The sequence below is a fragment of the Pleurodeles waltl genome, chromosome 1_1 (genome assembly GCF_031143425.1).
Source record: "Pleurodeles waltl isolate 20211129_DDA chromosome 1_1, aPleWal1.hap1.20221129, whole genome shotgun sequence".
Taxonomy (NCBI): domain Eukaryota; kingdom Metazoa; phylum Chordata; class Amphibia; order Caudata; family Salamandridae; genus Pleurodeles; species Pleurodeles waltl.
In genome coordinates this window covers 811,038,487-811,061,737 of record NC_090436.1, presented here as the reverse complement: position 1 = coordinate 811,061,737, position 23,251 = coordinate 811,038,487, and the positions used below count along the sequence as shown (strand labels likewise).

Below are 23,251 nucleotides of genomic sequence, written 5' to 3'. Positions count from 1 at the left end.
CCCACTCCGTTGATCATGCCCAGTTGGACATCAATCTTGTGCTTACTTTCTTATTGTGACCTCCCTTTCAGCCAATGCACAATTGTCCCATACAGCTCCTTACTTTCAAGACTGTGTTTCTTGTTGCCATCACTTCTGTTCACAGAGTGAGTGAGCTTCATGCTCTATCTTCTGAGTCCCCATTTTTGTCTGTGCACCCTGACAAAGTGGTGTTACGCACTAAGGCTTCCTTCCTTCCCAAAGTCGTTACGCCTTTTCATGTGGGCCAGTCCATCACTTTGCCTACTTTTTAAGCACCTTCACATCCTTCTCATGAAGAGGAGAGACTCCACCGCCTGGATCCAAAAAGAGCATTGGCGTTCTATCTCAATCACACTAAAGATTTCTGGGTGGACGATCAACTGTTCGTTGGATATGTAGGTGCGAAGAAAGGGAAAGCAGAGCAGAAAAATAGTATCTCACAATGGGTACTCCTTTGCATCAAAATGTGCTGTGTTTTGGCCAAGAAGTGAGCCCCTGAGGGCTTGCGCGCTCATTCCGCCAGAGCAATTGCTGCTTCCACAACGTTATCACGTGGAGTTCCTGTCCTAGATATCTGCCAGGCAGCAAAGTGGGCATCCCTGGACACGTTTACTAAACATTACTGCTTGGACAGTCCGGTCCGTAGGGACGTCTACTTTGGTCGTTCGCTCCTGCAGGACTTTCTAGTATGATCTTGGTTCGCAGCCTGCCTCCGAGGATGGCATTGCTTCGGTATCTATTCTAAGGTAAGGAATCTGCAACTAGAAATCTCTATTAGATGTACAAGTGTAGGAAACTGGCTCAATATATACTCTTTCAAAATGAGATATAGGGGGTAATTATGACCCTGGCAGTGACTAGACCTCCAGGGTCACGGTCGCGGTCGTACCGCCACCAAAGTGGCGGTCCGGCCGCAACATCATGACCGTGGCGGCAACCCTGGCGGTCCCGGCGGTTGTAATCCGTCAGGGCTGCGAGCCCCCATCCGCCAGCCTGTCCATGGCAGTAAACACCACCATGGAAAGGCTGGCGGAATGGTGGACTTGGGGGGCCCCTGGGGGTCCCTGCACTTGGCATAGGCAGTGCAGGGGCCCCCCATGCACAACCCCACTGCGCATTCCTAATTACGGGCAGTGGAATGCGCAACGGGTGCTGCTCACCCGCCACATTTCCGCAATGTGAAGGCCCTGTTCTTGTTCCCCACCAGCCCAGCGGGGAAGCCAAAATATGACCCGCAAGATTCAGGCGGCACAGGTGGCCTAAAAGCCGGATGGCATTGGCAGAAATGTCATAATGAGGGCCATAGTATGCACAGATTCCAGGGGTTCCCCAGAGGCTTACCAGAGGCTAAATTCGATAGTACTGATGCTCTCTTTAATGGTAGTGTGGTTGAGCAGTTAGGCTTATCGGAGGGTAGTGCAAAGCATTTGCTGTACACACACAAACAAAAGAAGAAGCACACACTCAATGACTCAACTCCAGACCTATGGTTTTTATATAGCAAAAATATATGTTCTTAATTTATTTTAAGAACCACAAGATTCATGTTGAGGTAAGTACTTCAATAGATTCATGTATTAACAGTACTTTGTTTGAAATCGATAAGTTATACAGTTCTTGAAATATTGGCAATAATCTATTTTCAAAACCGACAGTGCAATATTCAGAAACAGTTCCTGGGGGGAAGAAAGGTTAGTTTATTTTACAGGTAAGTGCAACACTTACAATTCTAGTCTCCTTGAGTTAGGAAGTCCACAGGTTGGGGTTCAAGTTAACCCCAAACACCTACCACCACCAACACCGGGCTGGCCGCCTGTGGAGGTAAAATTAACTTGGGCTCTTATGGAGACTGTGGGCACTTGGTTTCAGAAATGCAGGCAGGTAATTACCCGCAACTTGGGAGGGAAGACCTAGGGGGTTTAGAGGAGCACTGGGGAGGGGGGGGGAGGGAGAGGGCACAAGTAGGCACCAAACATACACCCTCAGCTGCACTGGGGTGACCGGATGCAGGGTACAAACAAGGTGTTTGGCTCTCCAATGATTCTGTATGAGGGGATGCTGGGGGTCACTCGGAGGCTGCAGTTGATGTCCAGGGGGTCCTCTCAGGTACACCACTGGCTGGACAGGGAGGAGGGCCGCCTGCTGAACATTGCTGCACTGTGTGTCAGTTTCTCCAAGGCCTGGGGGCTGTGGGTGCAGTGGGTCGTTAGGCCTCGGATATCTTCATCCTGAGAGTTCGCGGTCAGGGGGGTCCTCGGGATTCCCTCTGCAGGCGGCGTCGTGGAGGGGTGGAGAGGTCAACTGAGGGTGAGTGCTTGCTCAGAATCTCCTGGGGATCCTCTCTAGCTAGTTGGGGCCACCTGGACACGGGCCGTGGGCGTCAGGTGCAGAGTGGTTAGGACTCACTCATTCGGCGTGAGGTGGGAGTCCTTAGTTGTTGGTGTCCTCTTGGACAGGGCTGATGTCCACGGGAGTTTGGGACCTTGGGTGCAGAGCAGCTTGGCAGAGGTCACTGGTCTGGCTGCGTCGCTGTTCTTGTGCAGGTTCTTTGAAGGAGGAGACAGGCCCGTAGGGCTGAGGCCAAGCCAGTTGTCATCTTCCTTCTTCTCTGCTGAGGGTTTCAGCTATGCAGTCCTTGTTCTTCTTGTCAGGTAACCAGGAATTGGTGAGCTGGGTTCAGGGAGGCCCTTAAATCGTAGATATAGGGGCGTTTTAGCGGTCAGAGGGCAGTAGCCAATGGCTACTGTCCCTGAGGGTGGCTACCCCCTTCTTTTGCCCACTCCCTTTGTGGAGGGGGGGCACAAACCTAATTATATTGGTCCCTGTCCCCCAAACCAAGATGGAGGATTCTGCAGGGTGGTGAGGGGTGGGGGGGGGGGGGGTCACCTCAGTTCTGGACACCTTAGGGGTGGTCCTGGCTGGGTGGTCACTCCTCCCTGTTTTCCTGACGGACTTTCTGCCAGAAATGGGGCATTGTCCGGGAGGTGTGCAACTCCACTAGCTGGAGTGCCCTCGAGCAGTGTAATCCGGGGCTTGAGCCTTTCAGGCTCACCACCAGGTGTTAAAGTTCTTTAGGGGGAGGTGTGAAGCACCTTTACCCAGGACAGTCCTTGTTTCTGACCTCAGAGTGCACAAAGGCACTCACCCCATGTGGTCAGAAACTTGTCTGAAAGTGACAGGCTGGCACAAACCAATCAGTCCTTCACTAGCGGTTTGGCTAACATGCATGGGGCATCTCTAAGATGCCATCTGCGTCCATTTTTCAATAAATCCCACACTGGCATCTGTGTGGCTTGATTGTGCTGCAAAGATTGCTACCAAACTTCCCAGTATTCAGTGTAGCCATTATGGAACTGTGGAGTTCGTGTTTGACAAACTCCCAGACCATATACTCTTTATGGCTACCCTGCACATACAATGTCTAAGAATTGGCTTAGACACTGTAGGGGCATAGTGTTCATGCAGCTATGCCCTCACCTGTGGTATAGCGACCCTGCCTTAGGGCTTTAAGGCCTGCTAGAGGGGTGACTTACCTCTGCCACAGGCAGTGGGTTGTTGGCATGACACCCTGAGGGGAGTGCCATGTCGACTTAGTCTTTTTCTCCCTACCAGCACACACAAGCTGTGAGGCAGTGTGTATGTGCTGAGTGGGGGGTCCCCAAGGTGACAGAATATGTGCTACAGCCCTTAGAGACCTTCCCTGGCCACAGGACTCTTGGTACCAGGGGTACCATTTACAAGAGACTTATCTGTGTGCCAGGGCTGTGCCAATTGTGGAGACAAAGGTACAGTTTTAGGTAAAGAACACTGGTGCTGGGGCCTGATTAGCAGGGTCCCAGCACACTTTCAATCACAACTAGCATCAACAAAAGGCAAAAAGTTACGGGGTAACCATACCAACAGTGGCATTTTCCTACAGTAGTGTATTTGTGCTTGGTGAGGGGTCCCGTAGGGTGGCATAATACATGCTGCAGCCTTTGGGGCCTTCCTTGGTCACTGGGCCCTTGGTACCATGGGTACCTTAACTGTGTGCCAGGGTTGTTCCATTTGTGGAAACAAAGGTACAGATTTTGGGAAAAGAACACTGGTGCTGGGACCTGGTTAGCAGGATCCCAGCACACTTTCAATTAAAGTTGCTATCAACACTAGGCAAAACGTGGTGGTGTAACCATGCACACAGTGGCACTTTCCTACAACAAGTTTTTACCTTCTGTAATGATATATCTGGTAGAGACATATTCTAGTTGTGTAGATTCCTTAACGACCAACCTATCGTCCCCCCCTTGCAAACGGATTTCTAGGGAGAGTGCTTCCCCTTCCAGGGCCTTAGCTGTGGCGCATCAGTTTCAGTGTTCTTCGGAGCTCTGTGTTTTGGCGTGGAAAGTCTTGAAAACAAACTAACATCACCGCTCTGTGGCAGCTACTAATTACTACTCCCAACGTCATCACATGACTGCGACGCCCGCAGAGTGGACCGATGCCACCTAGCGACGCGCAAGGGTATTGCAAGAAGAAAAAATGTCTGGATCCTGTCTGACGCCTAAGGGAAAATTCTAAGGTAAGGAATCTGCAACTAGAATATGTCTCTAGCAGATATATCGCTACCGAAGGTAAGTAAATTGTACATCATGCCCTCATTCATGATTTTCAATTAAATCTTCGGTGTGATCTCTTGGCAGATCATCCACGAATTGCTGGAGGGCGTTCCATAAAGATCAGTTGTATCTGCCTATGAAGGCAGTCTCATTTGCCTATTTGTAGATAGCTGCTATACTGCATACTTTGCACTCCACAGAGTAAAGTTTACTACTCTCTTTGTCTAGTGATACTGTAGATGAAGGATTAGTAATGTGGACTTTTTTTGTTGTTGCAGCCCATAGCACCACCGAATCAGAAGGAGGATCTGAACGTAAAAGTAACGGGTCTTGTTCATAAAGTCTGTATTTTTTCTGTAGCCTGGATGGTGCAGCTTTTACTGAAGCAGGCAGACAAAATAGTTTTATAGCTGGTTCTTATAGGCCGGGAACTAGTGGAAGGAGTGGTCTTGATGAATGATGTTGTAGAGTTTCAAAAATCACAGGTGTTATTGTTGTGGGACCTGGTTACTGAATCTTCAGTTTAGCCGATGCTTGTAGGAGACCTTCAAGCGTGTTCAAGGATGTGTTGTGGAGTAGGAGTGAGTCCTGGACCTGTGCCTGTGTTTGCGTAAAGATGAATACCTTGAATTAAAGATTTGTCTAAAATTTTGTGAGTGACGTCTTGAACTTGTTCTTGATCTGCGTGGTCTGTACCTCGGTGGTGGAGACTTATATCTCCTTAGTGTTACAGGGGGGCTTGCTGGAAAGTAAGCCCCCTAAAGGCACCAGAGTTTGAGGAGAAGGCGGCGATGAAGGACGTTGGGGATTTATTGGAGGAACTGGATGTTCAGATGGTGAAGAATGTCAATAATTATAGTGTTATGTAGTATCTGGAATGACTGCCGGCGATGATGTAGAATATACTCTTGGGTATTCTGAATCTGAAGTTGTGAGAAGCTTTCTAGCCTTCATTTTTCGAATCCAATGATAACATTTAGAGATGAAAACTGCAAATTCTGTGTGCCTCGACGCCTAATGGCCCCTATATTTCAGCTTTATGGTTTCTCCTGATATCGATTGTCTGTGTCTCAATGTCACCTCCTCTTCGATAACGACCCAGGCCTCGATGGTGAGCAGGCTGCCACTGTATCTTGCCTTGATGATTGAGTTCTTGACATAAAATGGGAATGTATTTTTTTCTGGATTTCTCCTGTTTTTGTAACTCCCTCTTGTGGAGTCCTCAGAGGTTGGAGGCCAAGCCCTGGTAAAAGACTGACCCTTTGCTCGCTTGCATCATGTCCCACCTTCAAATAGCGTCTCTTGCTGTCTGCGACGTTCCTCTCTTCCATGAAGACGGATCTTCTCCCTGTTCTTCAAGTTACACTTGGAAATGGTCTACTGTGTTGACATTTGTCTGGGATGTAACTGTCAGGAAGGCAATGTATATCCAGATAATGGTGATCTTATGTTTCCTTTTTGTGCCACAAGTAGGACACGTGGCAAATAAATATGACATTTTATTTGCTATTGAGATCAGACCTACTGAGCTATTTACACCTCTGTTCTGGCATGCTCTATTTTATTTTACCAACCTGGGCTACTTTTTACAATATGGAGTTAAAAGGAGCTCTAAAACACCACCCTCTTGTACTTGAGAGCCACCAGATAACCACTCTCCCCCTCCCTCCACTCATTTCCAGCATCCTTCCAAAGGAAAAAAATGTGCCCATGGCTGTCTCTCATTGCATATTAAATATGTTAATTTATGTAACTAAGTATATGTGATTGCTCGTTGTATTGTATGAGTCTGCTGTATCATTCAATGATCACATAACTCTTAATGCAACTACCCAACAGCAATTCTGGTTTTACATCAGCTCAGTGCAATGTGAGACACATAATCAGGGCCACATAAATTAATCTACCTAATCAGTCTATAAGTTTGAATTGGAATTAACTAGAAATGGATGCACTAAGGCAAAACTGTTTCAAACTGAATTTAAAATGCAAAACATCAAGTTAGTGCTTCTGGTGATGCACCGATCGTGTATGTTCCTTGCAATTTTGGCATTCATGTATCCTGAAATATTTATTTATTTGTGCTAGGTTGAATATGTGATAAAATGTGACATGTCAGCTCTTCAAAAGATTCTCTACCGACACATGCAAGCTAAGGGGATACTTTTAACAGATGGCTCTGAGAAAGACAAGAAGGTAAGTGAATAGTGTTCTGTTTAGGGATGTCTTATAGGTACGTTGCAACATAAATAATGTATTTACGCATTTCAGCAATGTATTAAAATAAGTGCTATATTGTTTTTGAGATAATATGCAGTACTGTTTTCTCACACTCTTTTCTATTTTTAAAATGTGTTTTTATTCATAAAGTTACATTTAAAAAAATGGATAAAGACAGTTACCATAGTAGGTGAATGCCTGGAAAGATAATCTGATCTAAGTGATTAGCGCAATAAAATAAAATGTGTATAGTTCACATATCTCAACCCCCTGTTATTTGGCTATACAGCTTTACTTTATTCAACAAAAACGTCCATCCCAAAGCTCTTTTTCAAATGCCTCATCCCTTGTATATAGCCTTCACTAAGTTTTCTTTGCCCTCCAATCTTTCTCACCTCTATTTGAAATAGAACCATTGTTTAATTTCAAAAGATATTTCCTGTATCCTCAAATGCTCTATCTCTGTTCAGCTACATTTATCCTTATTTGATCGGTTGTCGGTTATACTCTTCAAGACTTTTAGTTTATCTTCTTTATAGAATGACTGTTGTGATCCCTTACTTTCTTTAATTTTTCAACCAGTCTATCATCCTGTTTTCTCAAAATCTTTGAAAGGATTATTTACTTGCAGCCGTACAGTTCTCTCAATTACCATCTAATTGTTCCTCTCTAATCTAATTTCTTCTTGGCAATTAACTAAATTAATTATCCTTCCGATGAATCCTCAACTATATTCACCAACCTCTTTTGTAAAAATTGCCCTCTATCTTTATCTTAACTACATCTGTTCATGTATTTTGATGCTATTGATCACCCAATTCCACCTTCTGTTTTTGTCTTGTTATATCTTTATTTTCAATCATCTTGTGCATTCTTGATGTCTTGGAAATAGGCTGTTTCCTCTTTTTCTGTTCGGTATATGGCACCCGGCTTTTTCACTGTATTTTCTTCCATCTACCTTATCTTCTTTAAACTTGAAGCACCCTTTCCATGCTGATAACACCAATATATTCTTTTACTCCATTATCTGTTTTACATCTTCACTGTATGTCTTACCTTATAGCTGTCAAATCCTGGATGAGTGACCTTCCCAGCTGGCTTAACCCATCCCAACTGAGGTGCTGATCCTCTCGGGCCAACATCTTTCTTTTGTTTACGTTCCTCTTTCATCTGTCTAACTCTGCACAAAATCTTAGTTTTTATGTACATTCCATTCCTTTCTCTTCTAAACTGTTGTTCCCTCTGTCTGTGTTATTTTACCTGTGCTTTATCGTAGGTTCATTGTTTCTCTGTCCTGCTGTATATATTCTTTATAGACTTTCCTTATCTGCGCTCAATTGCCGGTTTTCATCTAAAGTGGCTTACAGTTTTACCTATTGGTAAAAATATCTCAATGTATTTTTTGAAAACTCATTACCCAACTGCCTGATCTTCTATTCTTGTTCTCTGCGCTCTGCTAACCTATGTCTTTTGAAATGATCTTCACCATTTTATCATTCTTTCCTCTTCCTTGTGTTTAAAAAGCAGTTAATAGCATTTGTTTTTATCTCTTGTGTCTCCAAACTACCTGCTATGATAGTTGTCTCACTAGTCCTGAATTTGGGTCCTGATGTATCAATCTATTTTGCGATCTCAAACTGTATGATTCATAAAACTGCAGAGTTTGTGTCCACCAAATGTATTTGTTGTATGCAATAAAAACATTTTGGAAGTCTGAAAATAATTTCTCACTCGGAAAACAGGTTTACTTACCCAAACAGATTTGCAATTAGAAAGGGCTATAAAAGGGGTGTCCTATCCTAATTGCAATTTAATATGGTTCGTATTAGTAGTCATTGATCATTTACTTGGAGGTTTCCTTACAGGCTTCCATTTGTGCATTTGAAACCAATCACAGGGGTAGATATTGTGATCAACCTAATTAATATACTTTAGGCAGGCCATTTTGTGACCCGCCCCTTTCAAATATACAATTTCTAGTGCATCCTGTAAGTACGTGCCACATAACAAATTGTATTTCTGTCCACAAACCAGTCAGTGTTCAGGTTGCACAACTTTGGTTTGTGAATGGGAATAGTTCAACAGAGCTTATGCATATGTTTGATTAAATCTTGTCAAGCACTTTGAATAAAAGGACATTTATACAGACTACATTAAATCAAATGCGTTATTACACAGCAAACACAATTTTATGGACTTATACACCGCATACCCCTTTATTTTACACAACTTTGTATAGCATATGTTGCATAAAATGTTTGCACTGTAGGTAATTATTTTTGGTATTTGATGCCCATGTGATTTCTAACCTTGATCAAAATACAAAAATATAGATATGAATCTACTTTCTCTTAAGCAGAAGATTGATATTTTAATCATGTCTTCAGTGTAGGGTTTTCTTTGTTCAACTTTAATGACAATGTAAGTGTCCGTTATCGAGGCTGTTTTGCTTATAATTTGATTTAGGACATCAGTGATCAGGGATATCACCCTGCCCACCTCTCTCAGGTTTGTAAAGATAATCACACTTTGATTAAAGATGGTTAATCAATTGATTTCAGTGTCTGTTATCTAGCAGAGAGTCCTTTTGTGGCTTGTATGGTGTGTTTTTGTTTTAATATGTTTATTAGGTTTTACATAAGTTGAAACATTCATATAATGCAGTAACACATCTGAAAGCTCATTCAGCCATTTGTGTAGGGAGAACAATGGCCCATCCTTTCCAAAACAAAATATTTCCCCCGACCTTGCTCAGTACCTGTACAGTTGGAAAGATAGGTAGGTAGGTTCCCTCATCCCCCCACCCACCGGTCTGGTGTGGAATAATACGTTTGTGTCCATTGTGCATCGCTGATGAGGTTAAGAATAGACCTTAAATATTTAGCAATAACAGTACAATTCAAATAACTGTAGTTATATCATGGATTCCTTTTAAATTAGAGATATAAAATATCAGTTGCAACATCTAGTAATTCCCTTTTCTCCACTTGAATAGTTCAGCACTTGAGTCAGAAGTAAAAATAAATAAATTAATAAACATTGAATCCAAGAATAAAAATGAAACCCAAGCACACCACTACCTGCCTCAGTTTCAAGGTGCAATAAATTGAGAAAGTGTTGGCTTTCCAGCTCTGATAGAGCTTTAACCGCAGATTCTTCAACATTTGAATATTCCCCAGGTGTCGGACTAGATTCAGAAGCTTTGGCAGTACCTCTGTGCGCCAGTAAGTGGGGCCATGCAACTCTACACTGATGCCATTCATCTCCTGAACTGACGTACGGGGCCCATAGAGCTGCCACTCCCACGCACCAATGTCAGTTTCTTTCTGCAACACCAGATGGAGATATGGAAATACTGCTCATCTCCATGAGACAGCTTACCTCAAAAAAATGTTGCTGTGTGCAAGGGGAATATCACTTCCTAAAGCAACCGGTTTTAAGCCCTGTAATTAAAGACTGTTGCAAACAAATGTCTGTGACAGATCCTCAGCAGGTTTGCCTGGGGTTGGGCCACCACTCATAAGTTCTACATTGACTGCACATCAATGAATCTGAAGGCAATTCTGTTGGCAAAACTCTGTCGCCAAGCTTTGGAAGACAAACGCAAACTCAAGGGTGGGGCATGGTCCCAGTCCAGAAGTCTCAGGAGTCATTCCCAAGGTCAGACATCCTTGCGCTGCAAGTCTTTAGATAAGTCAAAGAAAAAACATAAAAAATCCCAGCACGTCTATGCCTCTTCCTGCCACTCAAATTGCCCTGAGAAGGCATGAGGGTGTTTCCATGCCTCTCATCCTCGCACATGAAGTCAGTCAACCACAGAGTCCATCCTGCAACTTGTCCTGACACAAATCAAGTTTCTTGGGCCAGGTATATTGAAGAGTTCTGTGAGGCCATGCTCCTACTCTTCAGATCCTTACTGACTTCCTCTCGTGTGCCTATGGGCCCCAAGGAGCCAAGAGACCGTCCATCTGGTATAACGCCTGCAACTTCTCCCTCTGTGCCATTTGGACTTTCCACAACCACAGTGGCACCTGCAGTAACTCCTCCTAGGGAACCACACTCCACACCTGTTCCAGGAGCCTCGATGCATATGCAAACTCTGACACCAGAGGAGGAGGTGCTGATTGTGCTCTCTGATTCAGAGTCTCAAAGCTGCTACAACCCTGGGGCCATGTTCTATTTCAGTTGAGGTGCGCACACACACACACACACACCACCACCACCACCTTCTCCTCCTCCTGTTCATCCTCCTGCACTCCTGCTCATCCTCCTGCACTCCTGCTCATCCTCCTCCTCTCCTCCTCCTAATTTGGTATTGATTCGAACAATGACCATGATACAAGTGATGAGATAGGAAAGTCAAAGTACAAGTTTAGCAAGCTGGCTCCCTATATACTATATCAAAATGAGATATAGTGTGCACAGAGTCCAGGGGTTCCCCAGAGGCTAACGTAGTGTAATGGAGCAGTTAGGCTTATCAGAGGGTAGTGCAAAGCATTTCTTGCACACACATAGGCAATAAATGAGGCACACACTCAGTGACTAACTCAAGACCAATTGTTTTCATATAGCAAAAATATATTTTGTTACTTTATTTCTAGAACCACAAGATTCAAGTTGCAGGTAAGTGCATCTGCAAGTAAGTATCCAACATATGTATCAATACCACTTAGTTTCAGTTTGCAAGTTGAATGGTTTTCAAAAAAATAAGCAGTTATCTGTTTTAAAAGTTGAAACATTTCAATTTTCAGAAACAGTTCTGGGGGGGAGAAAAGTTAGTACAGTTTTGAGGTAAGTACAAGACTTACAATTCTTATCTCCGGGGGTTAGGATGTAGTCAGGTTGGGGTTCAAGTTAACCCCAAACACCAACCACCGGGTGCAAAGGTCAAAGTTGAGGTAGATTTAAAATGGGCACTTATGGAGACAGGGAGCTCTCGGAATCAGGCCTGCTTGCAGGTAAGTACCCGCATCTTTGGAGGGCAGACCTGGGGTGTTTAGGTGAGCACCAGGAGGGCCACAGGTTGGCACCAAACACACACCCTCAGCGGCTCATGGGAGGCCGGGTGCAGGGTGCAAACTCAGCGTCGGACTCCCAATGCTTTTCAATAGGGGAACCCCGGGGATCACAAAGATGCTGCATGCTGGGTCCAGGGGGTCGGTTCCAGAAAACCGCAGGCTGGACAAGGAGTTGGGCCGCCTGCTGAATGTTGCTGGACTTGTGGTCAGATTCCCCAAGACCAGGGGGCTGTGGGTGCAAGGGTACATTTAGGTGTCAGGAGTCTTTGTCCGCTTCTCTTGCGGTCAGGGGGGGCGGGGGGGTTTGTGGATTTAGGCTGCAGGCGTTCTCATGTCGGACACCGGGTCAGAATTGCCTGTGGACCAGCTCTAGTAAGTTGGGCCACCTGGACACGTGCCGTGGGTGTGTGGTGCAGAGTGGGCAGGACTCATGGCTCCGGGATGGTTCTGGAGTCCTTTGTTGGAGTTTCTTTTTAGACAGGGCTGCTGTTCACAGGATATCTTGGTCCTCTAGGGTGCAGGCAGTCCTCTTGAGGCTTTTAGGAGGTTGCTGGGCCTGCAGGATGCATCGCCTTTCTGTAGCAGGGTTTTAGAACCTGGAGACAGGCCTGTAGGGCTGGGGTCAAATCAGTTAGTGTCTTCAGACTTCTCTGCTGGGGGTCAGCTTAGCAGTCTTTCTTCTTGTTGTCTTCTTGAGGTCACCAGGAATCTGGTGAGCTAGGTTCAGGTAAATACTAAATTTAGGAGCATTCCAGGGGTCAGAGGGCAGTAGCCAGTGGCAACTGTCCCTGAGGGTGGTTACACTCGTCCTCTGCCCACTCTCTTTGGGGGAGGGAGGAACACTCCTAACCCTATTGGTCCCTGTCCTCCAAACCAAGATGGAAGATTCTGCAAAGGGGGAGGGGGGAGGGGGGGGGGGGGTCACTTCAGCTCTGGACACCTTAAGGGTGGTCCCAGCTGAAGTGGTCACTCCTCCTAGTTTTTCTAAGTTTCTTGCCGGACTTGCCGACAAACGAGTTTTGTCCGGTGGGCTGGCAGGTCCACTACCTGGATTGCCCTGGGACACTGTAACAGGAGGCCTCAGCTTTTAAGGCTCACTGCCAGGTGTTACAGTTTCTGCAGGGGGGAGGTGTGAAGCACCTCCACCCAATGCAGACTTTGTTTCTGGTCTCAGAGAGCACAAAGGCCCTCAACCTATGGGGTCAGAAGCTTGTCTGCTAGTGGCAGTCTGGCACAGATCAGTCATCCCTACACTAGAGAGTTGGGTAAAATACAGGGGGCATCTCTAAGATGCCCTCTGTGTGCTTTCTACAATATATCCAACACTGGCATCAGTGTGGGCTTATTGTGCTGAGAAGTTTGATTCCAAACTTCCCAGTCTTCAGTGAAGCCATCATGGAGATCTCCCAGCCCATGTACTTAATATGGGCACACTGCACTTACAATGTCTACGAATGGACTTAGACACTGTAGGGGAATGTTTCCCATGCAGCTATGCCCTCACCTGTGGTATAGTGCAATCTGTCTTAAGGCTGTAAGGCCTGCTAGAGGGATGGCCTATCTATGCCACAGGCAGTGTTTTGTGGGCATGGCTCCCTGACGGGGATGCCATGCCAACTTTGCCTTTTTCTCCCTACCAACACACAATTTTGAACTGCAGTGTGCATGTGTTTGGTGAGGGGTCCTTTAGAGTGGCACAACAAATGCTGCAGCACTTAGGGACTCTCACTGGCCACAGAGCCCTTGGTACCACTGATACCTTTTATAAGGGACTCATCTGAGTTTCAGAGGCATGCCAATTGTGGAAACAATGGCACAGTTTTAGGGACAAAACGCTGGTGCTGGGGCCTGGTTAGCAGGATCCCAGCACACCCTTAGTCAAGTCAGCATCAATATCAGGCAAAGAAAGTGGGGATAACTGCAACAAGCACCAGTCTCCTGCAACAAGGGAAACTGGTATAAGGACCTCCAAGAAGTCAGTGGCCTTGAAACTTCCCCTGAGTCAGGACTTCTCCCCCTGGCCCTGCAACTGAGGAAAGTTCATCATATGCAGTGGTCACTTGTAGGGCAGCCAGAGTTCTTCATCTCCAGCTTCCCACCTTAAAGATCAAAACCAATGTCTTGGCAGAAGTGCTCCAGTTGGGGTAAACATCTACTGAGCTCCTCTTGCCCTTTATTGAGGCATTTACATATGCCCTCCGATAGGCCTGAGCCAAACATTACTCAGGCCCCGCAGCCAGTTGCCCCCGCAATCAATTGCCAAATCGTTATATTCCAGCTTATTCCCTTTTGACTACTCCCTTGATAGTGGGTTCAAACAAATGGAAACCTTTGCAAAGTGGTTATTTTCTTCCACCAACCTGCCCTTCAGGTCCCCGAAAGTCAGCTGCCTCCTGGACCGCTAACCCCCCCCCCCCACGCCCTTGGTATTCGATGGCTCAAGTCCTCCCAGGTGTCCCGGAAGACCTCCGATCTGTCCTAGCTCAAGCGATACTGGATGTTCGGGAAGTGGCCGATTTCACAATTCATTGTGGTTTAAACACCACTGAAACCATCGAGTGTGCCATTGGCACCAGTATTCGCCATTTGCTGCTAAGCCTGGCTGCAGTCAACCATTTCTCTCAAACAATATCCCTTATGGAGATGCCCTTTGAATAAGCTCTGGAGCGGTTCAAGCAAATTTAAGCCATGCAAGGTGTCCAGCAATCTTGTGGCCACGGCCATGGCACCCACTGTCCATGCAGTCAGGGTCAGCGAACCACTCAATAAACTGCCCCATCCAACCACCTGCAGTCCTGCCCGCCAAACCCCTTTAGTGTGCCTTTGGTGGAGCACAGCTACCCAGCTGGAGGCAGGATCATATGATACTTGCTGGGTTGGCAGACCATAAAATCAGACAGGTGGGTCCTACAGACAGTTCAGAAGGTGGACACCTTGTCCTTCATTATCACTCAGCCACACCTTCCATCACGCTCTATCAAGGGCTATCTTTGTTGGCCAAAAAGGCTATCAAGAGGATACCAATGCCAGAAGTAGGTCGTGGGTGTTACTTGTACATGTTGCTTGTGCGAAAGAAGGATGAGGACATTTGTCCTATTTTAGACCCATGCCTTCTCAACACCTTCCTCTAGAAGGAGAAAATCAAGATGCTCACTCTGGCCCAGGTCTTGGCTGCCCCAGACCCTGGGGACAGGATGGTCACAGTAGACCTGCAGTACGCCTATTTACATATATCGTCCTGAAGGCCCATCAACACTACCTTCGGTTTGTGGTGAAAGAGGAGATTATCAGTTCGCTGTGCTCCCATTTGGTCTCACCAGCACCCCTCGAGTGTTCACAAAAGTGACGGCAGTGATAGTGCAACTTCTGAGGTCAGGGGTTCCAGTCTTCCTCTACCTCGAAGACTGGCTGCTGAAGGTGGCCTCGCCCCAAGCAGTCGTCCACAACTTTGAGACTATGGTTAATTTCCTGTAATCTTTTGGGTTCACTGTCAGCGTGACAAAGTCACCTGACTCCTTCACAGGAGCACGTTTTCATCTGAGCCGTTCTAGACATGGTTCTGTTTCATGCCTTTACCCTGGAAAGGAGAGTCCCAGGACATTGAGGCTATGATCTCGATCTTTTAGCCCCTGTCCTGGATTTCAATGAGGTTGACTCTGAAGCTACTGGGACTTATGACTTCCTACATTCTGCTGGTCAAGCACGCCGTGTGGCATATGCAGGCTCTGCAGTGGGATCTGAAGTCCCAGTGGGACCATCATCAAGGGGACTTCTCCGACCGCATGCAGATTTTGGAGGAGACTCAAAGATTTGCAGTGGTGGTTACTTGACTGTGATTGGGTCAGCAACAGATTTCTCTCCCTTTTAAGCGCTGACAGTAGTGACCAATGCGTTCTATCTGGGTTGGAGCTGCCACCTGGGAGAGATGGAGATCCTTACGTCCATCAAATGGGGTCTGGTGCCAGTGCTTATGGTCAACCTCAAGCCATGTGGTATTGCAGCAAGCAGAATGGTGTGGGGTCCTGTACCTTGTGCCAGGAGGCATTACCCCTCTGCAAATGGCTGTCCCCAAGGGATTTTCCTGGCAGGATCTTTGAATACCAGGATGGACAAGCTCAGGGATCCTACGTCTAGTGGATTATGAGTGGCAGTTACATCCGTAGTGGCTCAAGGTCTCTTTGCAAGTGGAGAGGACCTTGGCTTGATGTATTTGCCACTGCCCAGAACACTCAATGTCAGCAGTTCTGCATGTTTGCGTTTTCAAGGCGTCTCTCGCTAGAAGACACGTTCCACCTAGAGTTGTACTTGAGACTCCTGTTTGCCTTCCCATCAATACCTCTTCTGCTCTGAGTTCTAAAGATGATCAGGGCATACTGGGACCAAGTCCTCCTAGTGGCCATGGAGTAAGCATGGGAGAATATGGTATCCAGAGCTCCTGGGTTTCAGCATCTATCCTCCGATTAGGCTTCCCCTCAGGGAGGGCCTGCTGTTTCAGCAACGGAGTGAGATTTCTGCACTCTGGCCTTCTCAATCTCCACCTTAAAGAATTGGAGATTGAGCGGCGACAGCTCAGTATATTAGACCGGAGTCTGATGTCATCTTGGCAGCCAGGTGTCCTTCGACAAAAGCTGTATACACCTGTTGATAGGACAGATTTGTGGTTTGATACAGCACATGCCATGTTGACCCCCTCCAGGACAAGTTAACTGAAGGTGTTTGTTTTGTCTCTCACCCATCAGGGCTTTGCTGGGAGCACAGTTAAGGGATACCTTTCTGTTTTTTTGGTCTTTTTGTGGCTGCTAGACTAGCTCTCATTGTTTAAATTACCAATTGTGATGCATTTTTTGAAAGGTCTCTAACACCGGTTTCCTCCCTCTCTTTTCCACATGCTACAGTGGGACCTTAACTTTGTCCTCACATTTTTGATATGCACTCCCTTTGAACCACTTCATATCTGTCCTTTGCAGCTTCTTGTCTTCAAGATGTATCCTCTTTGCCTAACATCGACGAGTTAGCGAACTGCAGGCTCTCTGTCCATGCACTGTATAATACCTTCTTGCCAGACAACCTGGTTGTGCGACTCCAGCATCCTTCTTAACTACAGTTGTGATGTTATTCCACATCCATCAACCATCACCCCGCTGGCATTCTATGGTGCACCTTCTCTCTCTAAAGAGGAGGAGAAACTCCATCGCTTGGACATCAAAAGAGCACTGAGCTTTTAAATTGATCGCATCAAACAACACAGGGCGAACAATCAGTTCTTTATGGGGTTCACTCAGGTGAAAAAAGACAAAGCATGCAGAAGAGGACCATCTCCCATTGGATAGTACTCTGCATCAAGATCTGCTATGCATTTGCCAAAATGTAGCCTCCAAAAGGTCTGTGGGTTCATTCCTGCAGGGCCAAAACTGCTGCCACTGTGCTGGCATGCGGAGTTCCTGTCTTGGACACCTGCCGTCTGGCTAGGTGGGAGTTGTTCAATATGTTTACAAATCACTACTGTCTGGACCGCCAGGTTCGACAAGAGTGGCATTTCACCTGCTCGGTCTTGACCTCACCTTTTTTTCCCCACAATTGTGTGGGGGCCACTCCACTTGTCCTGGAATGATCTTAGGGCCACGGGATCCAAGACCCACAAATTCTTTCCTGGCTGGTCAACAGTCAGGGCAGCCTTTTGGTCATGCCATTGCTGCTGAAGCTCCTGGCTTGCCTCAAGGTTTTTAGAAGCCTTCTTCACGTACTCTGCCATGAGAGAATGCAGGCCTAGCACATAGTCAACTATGTCTTGTTTGGGGGGTTTGAGAGTTTGCTCATAATCCTCTTTCACAAGACTAAGATGACCCCTAACTGGATGTCTAAACAAAAGTTGAAATGGGCTGTAGCTGACTCCCGTTTGTGGAACGTCCCTGTAGGCAAAAAGAAGTCAAGGTAAAGGGACATCCCAACTCCTTCAGATTTTTTCTGAGAGCTCCATGATCATAACTTTAAGGGTTTTGTTGAATCTTGTCAACCAGCCCATTTCCTTGTGGTTTAAAAGGTACAGTGAATTTGTAGGTTACACTACATTCCTTCCACATTGCTTTGAGGTATCCAGACATGACTTTTGCAGCTCCGTCTGATACAACCTCCTTAGGAAAGCCCCCCCTGGAAAAGATTCCCAGGAGGGACTTGTCCACTGCAGGAGCTGTGGTGATTCTAAATTGCATCTCAGTACCTGGTTGCATGGTCCACCACCACCAGAATAAACATGTTCCCAGGTGCTGTAGGAGGGTCAAGGGGACCAACACAGTCAATCCCTACCCTCTCAAAGGGAACCCCAACCACAAGTAGTGGGATTAAAGGGGGCTTTTCAGTGTCACCTGACTTGCCACTGGCTTGGCAGGTGACACAGGAGTGACAAAACTCTGTGGTGTCTTCAGACATATGGGGCCATATGGGGCAAACTAGTCTGTCCCCGGTCTCACTTTGCCCATGATGTCCTGCAAGGGAAATATCATGAGCTAGGGTCAATAAGAATTCCCTAAACGTAATGACCAACCTCTTGATTGCACCAGGCTTGGGGAACCTAGCCTTAGAATAAAGGAGCCCATTTTTCCAGTAGATCCTGTGGGACCCACTGACATCCCCTGCCTATTCTGCAGCAGCTTGCTGCCTGAGGCCTTCATGAGAGGAGCAGGATTTCTGCTCCAAACTCAATTCCTCTCTACAGGGTCCCCCTGCACGCAAAAGCTCTGTCGTGTCAGGCCCAAGCTCCTCTTGTGTAGGTTCCTTACAAGGGGGCATGATCATCTCGCTGAGGAGACTGACCCTCACATTAATTTTGGCCATTGGGTAATTTCTTATCCTTCCTACCTCTCTTTTTGGGGTCTGACTGGTATATACTTTCAGGCTTCCGTGCTCTTGTTTCTCCCTGTTTCCTGGCCTGTGCTCTAGTTGTCACAAGCACATTTGCAGTGATGCCTAGCATTGCTGTATTGGCCTGTAACTCCACTTCAGCACAGGCTGAGGTCTCCAAAACATTGCCCAGTAGACATTCTACAGGCATGGAATACACTACAACTTTTTAGGACCATTAACCCCCTCCCACCCAGCTTAACGATGATAACTGCCATGGGTGGGACTTTGTGATGTATTCAGTATTGGTGACTTTTTAACTGTGACACCAGTTTTTCAGACACCATGGTGACACAGGCACCTGTGTCCCTGTACGCTTCTGCCTCAATACCATTTATGAGGGGGTACTTACTGCTGTATTTCCTCATATTAGGAGGACAGGCAGCCAGAGTTTCAAGGTCCGCGCCACCCTCTACTATTAGGACAGCCTTGGTGGTTTCTCTGACCAGGGCAGAGTCCACTGCAGTGCCCAAGGTGAACCCAGCTACACCCTTGGTTGAAGTACTGGTACCAGTGCTATTGCTAAGGGCACTAGAGGGATTAGTAGGAGTACTGTTATTGGTGCTTTTCTTAGGACAGTTGTTATCACCTGTCCTATGGCCTTTTTCTTTACACAAAAAGCACCAAGGTTTCTAGTTGGAAGAGGACGACGACTTGGACCCACCCCTATAAGAATTTTTTGGACTTGTGGAAAACTCTTTCTTCTTATCTTTAGACTTGTCCTCATCCTTCTCCTGAAATTTAGAAGCATGTTTCTTCTTTTGGTCACCCCCACAATGGGATTTCTTACTCGCCCTGGTGCGAACCCATTTTTCTGCCATCTTTCCCAATTCTTGGCTCAGATCAGAGTCCACCAGCTACTGGTGCAGTTTCTCAGACACATAATTGTTAAGGATGTGCTCCCTCATGATAGGATTGTACAGCTGTTCATAGTCATGCACATTAATACCATGTAACCAACCTTCCAGGGCCTTAACTGCACAGTCAACAAAATCTACCCAATCTTGAGAGGACTCTTTCATTAATTTCCCTGAACTTAATCCTATACTCCTCAAAAGTAAGCCCAAAGCCATCAATAAGAGCCTCTTTCAAGACTAGTTAGCTGTCTGCATCCTCTTCTCTGACTGCCAAAAGTGTATCTCTGCATTTCTCGGCAAAGGAGAGCCACAGGATAGCTGCCCACCGCCTCTGAGGGACCTGGCCTGTACAGGCCTTCTCTAAAGCAGTAATCCACTTATGGATGTCATCCCCAAACTTATAAGGAGGGACTTTCCTGCTGAGATTCCTAGAATCAAAGGTGTTTTCCTGACTCTGGACTCCATAATGCTGCCACCATGGGGTTCTAACCCCAAATTCTTCCTTTCCCTGTACATACCTAGGGCCTCTCAAGAGCTTGCTGCTGCTTTTTCAAATGGAGTTTGGCCTTCTCAAGTTTCAGCATGATGAACCCCCTATCTAAAGATTCCTCTTCTGAGCTAGAGTGGATGGACCCAGCAGAAGATGCTGAGGCAAAGGAAGATGAGGTTGATCTCCTCCTCCTGGATACTCTTTTGACCACTCCAAGGGGAGAAAAGGTAGGCCTACTGCTACGACCCCCCTCTTGTGCTACCAGCCCTGCTCCCTGCAGGTTAAAAGTTCTCTCCAGAATCCTCATAGTTCTGTCCAGTACCTGGAAGTACTGCGTACCTCCTTTTCTGGAATCACAGCATCAGTGGTTCACCCTGTTCATCCAACTCCCTCTCCCTATCAGGGTTCTGTGTATCATCCTGAATAAGCAATTCTAAGAGACTAGATTTGGTCGGGTTACTGTTTGTTTTAAGATTCTTAGTTGTACATAGGGTCCTAAGCTTGTGAAACCTAAGAGCCCCATACCTAGACTACTGAGCCTGGTCTGCTTCCTCAACTACACACGTTGTTGGAGTAGTGTATGTAGTTTACGTACCTATTCTAAAGTTCTAAACTTTTTTAAAAAAAATTGAGAAAGGGCTATGCTAGACCCCTGCCTACTCACGCTAAAAGTTTAGATCTCCCTGAAGTTACTAGTATAGTATGTTCCCAACAGTTAGAGGTGATCTTTCCTGTGGCAAGTCACTGATGACCAAGTGGTAAAGCAATGTAAGTGTTTTATGCCACCACTTTCACCAATGTAGGAGGGTGGCTATGTTTATGGTATACCCTATACTGACTCCAGGCAACCCTTAGTGATAGTGTTTAGGTGTCCAGAGAGCAAAAAATCTTCATGGGATAGCTGTGGGAGCAGCTAAAGCTTATTTAGGAGGAGTGTAAAGCACTTGCAGTACCACAATAGTCAGTTACTAACCTGTCACAAGAAAGAACCACACCAGGTGTTGCAAAAATGATGGTTCCTTTGTTATAACACTGTAGCTATACTAACATTGGTCTTTCACCACTTAGTAACAGTCAGCAAAAGCATAAAAATACATGGGGCCTTGGGGGTGCAAACCATATACTAAGGAAGTGCTATAAGAGTGAAGGTGCCCAACCAAGGTGTGTGTTTCTGATGGATACAACTACCTGTGGATTCCTCACCTGATGAATACTCCCATGGCGCCAGCATTTGACGGAAATCTTCTTACTAGTCTCTGCACGTCGACGAGGACGTCACTCTAGCCCACGCGACGCCGTCTGACGTCATACAGGCAATAAGAAGTCCTCGCCGACGTGCCGATGACAGTTCCCTTTTTTCCGTGCATTCGAAACGGTTATCTTCGAGGGAGTTACTGTTACCTTCGTGGTTACAGTGTATTGTCTGCTGCGTAGTCTTCTCTGCGGTAACAATGTCTCAGAGGAAGTCGGGTTTCAAGCCCTGTCGAGAGTGTGGGGGCAAGATGTCAGTTACAGATCCTCACTCCGACTGTCTATGGTGTTTGAGCTCCGACCACGACGTCTCGACTTGCGATTCATGTCAACACATGAATCCGAAGGCCCTCAAAGAGCGCGAGGCCAAGTTATTCATGGCAAAGTCAAAGAAGAAGGAGAAACATCATAAGAAGTCTTCTTCGCCAAGGTCTCACCGGCGTCATCGAGACTCCCGGCGCCGTAGAGACTCACGACGTCACTCCAGCAAGGAGTCTCGTTCGAGGTCACCTTCGGCTCGGCGTCGGAGGACTTGGGAGGTCAGCCCCACGGTCACGCCGCATCCATCGACGCCGTTGCCCTCTCCGGCGTCACCGACTTCACCTGGTCAGGCGTCAGTGATTGAGGTGGTGCATCCTCTTGTGTTTTCTCCGGCGTCGCAGACGTCGAGGCCGGCGTCGGGGTCGCCCTCGATCCAGGCACCCCAGTATCCGGCTTTTCCCACTCCTGGAGCCGATAGTACCGCGTTTCTTAATGCGATGTATACCATCTTTCAGCAGATGGCTCCAGGAGCTGCTCCGGCTGGTCCTTCGGGGCCCTTGGCCTTTTCGTTGGGTGATCCTGCGCCTCTTCGGCCGGCACCCTTTATGCCCTTTCTCCCTTTTGGGAATGTGGGCTCGGCGCCGGTGCCGGCGTCGGTGGCCGCTCCGGTGGCTTCGGATGTTTCGGCCCCGGAGGTTGCCCCTCCGTCGAAGTCAGGATTTTGCCCTGTGACTCCGGTTGGTCCATCGGCTCCAAGACCTCGTCCTCCGGCTCCTGCCTCGGCGCCGAAGCTGCCTGTGGCGCCGGACGCGGCGTCAGATGCTTCTGGAGATCGGCGCCGTTCTTCGACGTCGGCGGAGGCCATGTCGACTCCGCGTATCGAGGAGAGACTTCATTCGAGGAGGCGTGCTCTCCGTCTTTTAGAAGAGCAAGAGTACCAGCGAGTCCTAGAGGAGGGAGAGATTGAGGACTCTGGAGACGGACTGCATGGTCTGGATACAGCCAGTGGGCTGGACACTTCCCCTGAGTGGGACCTTTCATCTCCAGGGGAATATACGTAGGAGGCTGCTTCCTTTCATGCTGTGGTGAGGAAGGCAGCGAGCTTTTTGGACCTGCCTTTGCCGGTGGCAGAGGCAAAGCAGAATTTGCTGACAGAGGTATTGCATCCGGCCTCTGCTGCAGCTGAGCCTCTCTTGCCATTTAATGAGGCTTTGCTGGATCCGGTGTTGGAGGTGTGGAAGAAGCCGGTGTCTTCCTCGGCCGTTCATAGGGCTGTGGCCAGGAGGTATCGAGCTGCACCATCTGACCCTGGCTTTCTCTCTAGACACCCTACGCCGGAGAGCTTGGTGGTGCAAGCCTCCTGTTCCTCAAAGTCAGCGCCTGGTTCCTTCCCGACGGTGCCTGGAGACAGAGACTCCAAGAAACTGGATGCGCAGTCCAAGAAAATATTTTCGTCATGCAGTTTGGCGTTGAAGGCCACCAACGCCACGTGCATTCTGGGGAGGTACATCCATGCGCTGATGGATGATATTTCGTCTTCATTCACGGAGCTTCCCCAGGGTCTTTTGGATGTGGTCTCGGACGCCCAGGCTGCCGCGACCCAGATTATCCAGTCTGGGCTGGACACGACCGACTCGGTGG

General features: G+C 47.2%; 1 protein-coding gene across 5 annotated transcripts in view; it reads left to right on the top strand.

Annotated features, from left to right (window-relative positions):
- Nucleotides 1–23,251, top strand: part of SMARCA2 (SWI/SNF related BAF chromatin remodeling complex subunit ATPase 2) — a 1,363,970-nt gene that overhangs the window by 604,210 nt on the left and 736,509 nt on the right. For all 5 annotated transcript variants that reach the window (XM_069228509.1, XM_069228519.1, XM_069228497.1 and 2 more), the window contains one exon: nt 6,705–6,812. In XM_069228509.1, coding sequence (XP_069084610.1) covers nt 6,705–6,812 — 108 coding nt within the window. The remainder of the gene's footprint in view (nt 1–6,704; nt 6,813–23,251) is intronic.